A 3,196-nucleotide genomic window follows, 5' to 3' on the forward strand; every position below is an offset into this window, starting at 1 on the left:
TAAATTAAGATTTCAATCAACATGGGTCTAATGAAAAATCAATCACACAGCACAATGTTAACCTTAGCTTTTACTACTCTTCTACAGCTGCATCTATAACTTAAACTATGCTGCTGCTGATATGCCTTTTCTGTCTTACTTTATGCAATAACAATGTCCTTCATGTTTGCATTACTTCTCAAAAATGACCCGCAATTTACCCGGTTAGGACAGCAGGAGAGCCGGGTGCAGAGGGTGGCCTTTCCCCTCTAACAGATCGCTTTTCTCCATCACTGAGATCGGTGAGCAGAGCTGGGTCGGCCCAGACTGCAGCCCCGTCAAACTGGGCACGGGACCCAGAGATGGGGTGGGTTTTATTGGCACAGGAACGGCAGGCAGGGTTTGCCCGTTGGCATTGTGGTACAGGCCCTTGGCTGACACGCCGAAGGGCGCGTACTCGGATGATGCGGGTACGTGCACGCCACCCATCGACTCTGACAGCATCCCGACGTGTGGCCACATGGAGTTGACCACGCTGCTGAGCTGCGAGGGCACCGGGTAACCCAGGTGGTGCATGACCGAGGTGAGTGGGAGCCCGCTGGCCATCACACCCTTGTAGTCCCGTCCTATAATGTTCTCGATGGCGAATGGGTGTTTAAACCCGCCGGACTGTGCGCAAGTGATGCCCCCGTAACCCTGAAAGGGAGGGAGCCGACCCACGGCGCTTGCTGGGCCGGCTGAGTGCTCATGTTGGCCGGATGCTGTGCCCAGCTTGCTGCCCGGGTGGTGGTGGTGATGGTGAAAGTAATGCATCATCGGGGAGCTCTTGCAGGCCATATGCTCAGCCCGCAGCACCTTGAAGCGCTTCCGTCTCCTCAGGAAGCTGCCGTTCTCAAACATGTCCCCGCAGTCCGGGTGGAGAGCCCAAAAGCTGCCTTTCCCGGGCTGATCAGGCCGCCGAGGGATCTTGATGAAGCAGTCGTTGAAAGAGAGGTTGTGTCGCAGGGAATTCTGCCACCGTTGGGTATTCTCTCGATAATACGGAAAGCGGTCCATGATGAACTTGTAAATGTCACTCAGAGGCAGCATCTTTTCGGATGAGTTCTGGATAGCCATCGCTGTCAGTGATATGTAGGAATATGGGGGCTTCTGGTCGCTGTAAGAGTTCTTCCCCGGACGAGGCATGACTGTTTTCTAGAAGTTTGAATTGTTAAACGAAACAACCTTTAAAGTTATAATTTGAATTATATATTTCAAGGAGCTATCTTCATATCAGTCTCCATCTGACGGATCTGTTCCAAAGTTCTGAGCCATCAGATTAGAAGCTGGCACATTTTATTACAGTAATAGTGTTGGCTATAAAGGCCCGCTGCTGTTAGGTAAGATCCGTGGAAAGCTCCTGCATCCAAATAAGGTTTCTTCCACAGACCTTTTCTATGTCAAAAATGCTCTTGGCGTTGTGCGTAAAAGTCAGTCTCTGTGCGTAAAAGTTAGGAGGTCCTCTTAGTTTCCGCGGCGGTTGAAGGATGTGAGGGGCCACTTTGCTTCGCTGTCTGTGTGTGGCGTGTGCTCCTCTCCTCTTGTGCGATGCTCCACTTGTGAGTGCCGCTTTTGTAAGACCCCCGCAGGTCGCTGGCTCTGTTATCTGTTATCCAGACACTTAGGGGACACGTCAGGGGAGAGCAGAGGGCTGTGTGTGCGCGTGTGTGTGCGTGTGTGGAGGGGTGAGAGAGAGAGAGAGAGAGAGAGAGAGAGAGAGAGAGAGAGAGAGAGAGAGAGAGACGGGGGCGAAGAAATGAATAAAAATGAGGGGTGCGGTGCGTTCAAGACACTTCTTATCTCTTGTTTGCCAATCAAAGAGTCCTTGTACACAGGAAATAAAATAACCGGAATGACTGAGTGTAATCACTGAACTGCGTTTAAAGGGGCCATGGTTCTCCATGTCGCCGCCATCCTCTCTCTTACTGCTAGTGACCCGACCTTTAACCTCTCTGGTAAAAAGTCAGTTTGTATGTTAACAAACTGGGGACTGGGGACGTGCAATAATACATATGTGTTATTTGCATATAAAGATGTCTGTGGCTTAAACATTTCAGAAAGCATATATTGCATTAGTAAAATGTTGATTTGAATCGCCCACGAGCACGCAATTTCACTTGAGGAAGGAAATAGTAAAGAATGTAATATATAAATACAACCTCTTTGCTGAATTTGCTCGATTGCACTTTCAGACTTTGCAAACAATAAATCATGTCTTCCTTTGCGCACAATCATCAGTGCGGTATACTCCTCTGCTCTCAACTACACACGTGTGCAGACACACAAACACACGCAGACAGAGGGAGGAGAGAGGGGAGGCTGTTGTTGATTAATTGCTGAGAGGGGAGTCCGGCGGCTGTCTGTCTGTTCAAACACTCTCCGGTGAATCCTACAAGGATGTAAACAAACTTCATCCCCTGCTCTGAATTCTGCTCGGCGGAGAACAACAAAAGCTGCTTCCCTTCCCGTATATTGTTTAGCCAGGTGTCATGACTGGGTCCTTGACGGCTCCTGTCTTTCCCGGTGCCCCGGTGGGGCCCCGAATACATTACAATAATTAAGCCCATCGTGATTTAGCCTCCTAGGAGAGAAGTCCAACAATGTAATTAAGGGCAAGCTCGCTGTATTAGGTATGAATATTCAAAACTGTGTCAATTAATTAGCCGGTGTATCTCTCCCGTTATGTCTCAGTCCTTCAAGCCCACTCAAAAGGTCAACTGTGTCGACGGAGAGCATATTTTAAAGACATCATGTAATTGCAAGGGAAATCATCTTTTTAGCGCCACTTCGCCTGACAAAGGGCGAACATGTATATATGCATCTCTAAATAAAGAAAGTTGTCGTTGTGCTTGTGTCTTTTATTTTTGTTTTGTTGTGTTTTGTTTGCAACATTGTTTTTCTGGCACCTGAAAAATGAGTTTTGCAACTCCAAGTCCCTCAGAGGCCAACGCGGGTAAAAGCATCCTCTTTAAACGCCCGGGAAAGATCAATATTAAATCTGTTTTCACAAAGGGGGCCGTTAAATAGACACCGTGGCTGATCTGCATAACAAAATTAATTAGGTAGTCTACGGCAGTCTTCGCCTGCACCCAACTCCTGGACAAATAACTAGTTGTAAAGCACACCTTCTGGGCATATGGAACATATGCTGGAATTATCCTTAATTGACTAATTACAT

The 3,196-nt window shown here is 48.0% G+C and overlaps 1 protein-coding gene across 1 annotated transcript; it reads right to left on the minus strand.

The window, feature by feature from the left end:
* Positions 1–204: 204 nt before the first annotated feature.
* On the minus strand, positions 205–1,164 carry foxb2 (forkhead box B2; the record flags this gene model as incomplete). The annotated part of the gene is made up of 1 exon (XM_079223008.1): positions 205–1,164. The coding sequence occupies one exon, from the start codon at positions 1,162–1,164 to the stop codon at positions 205–207; it is 960 nt and encodes a 319-aa protein (XP_079079134.1).
* Positions 1,165–3,196: the final 2,032 nt, after the last annotated feature.

The sequence above is a fragment of the Taurulus bubalis genome, assembly GCF_910589615.1.
Source record: "Taurulus bubalis genome assembly, chromosome: 8".
NCBI lineage: Eukaryota > Metazoa > Chordata > Actinopteri > Perciformes > Cottidae > Taurulus > Taurulus bubalis.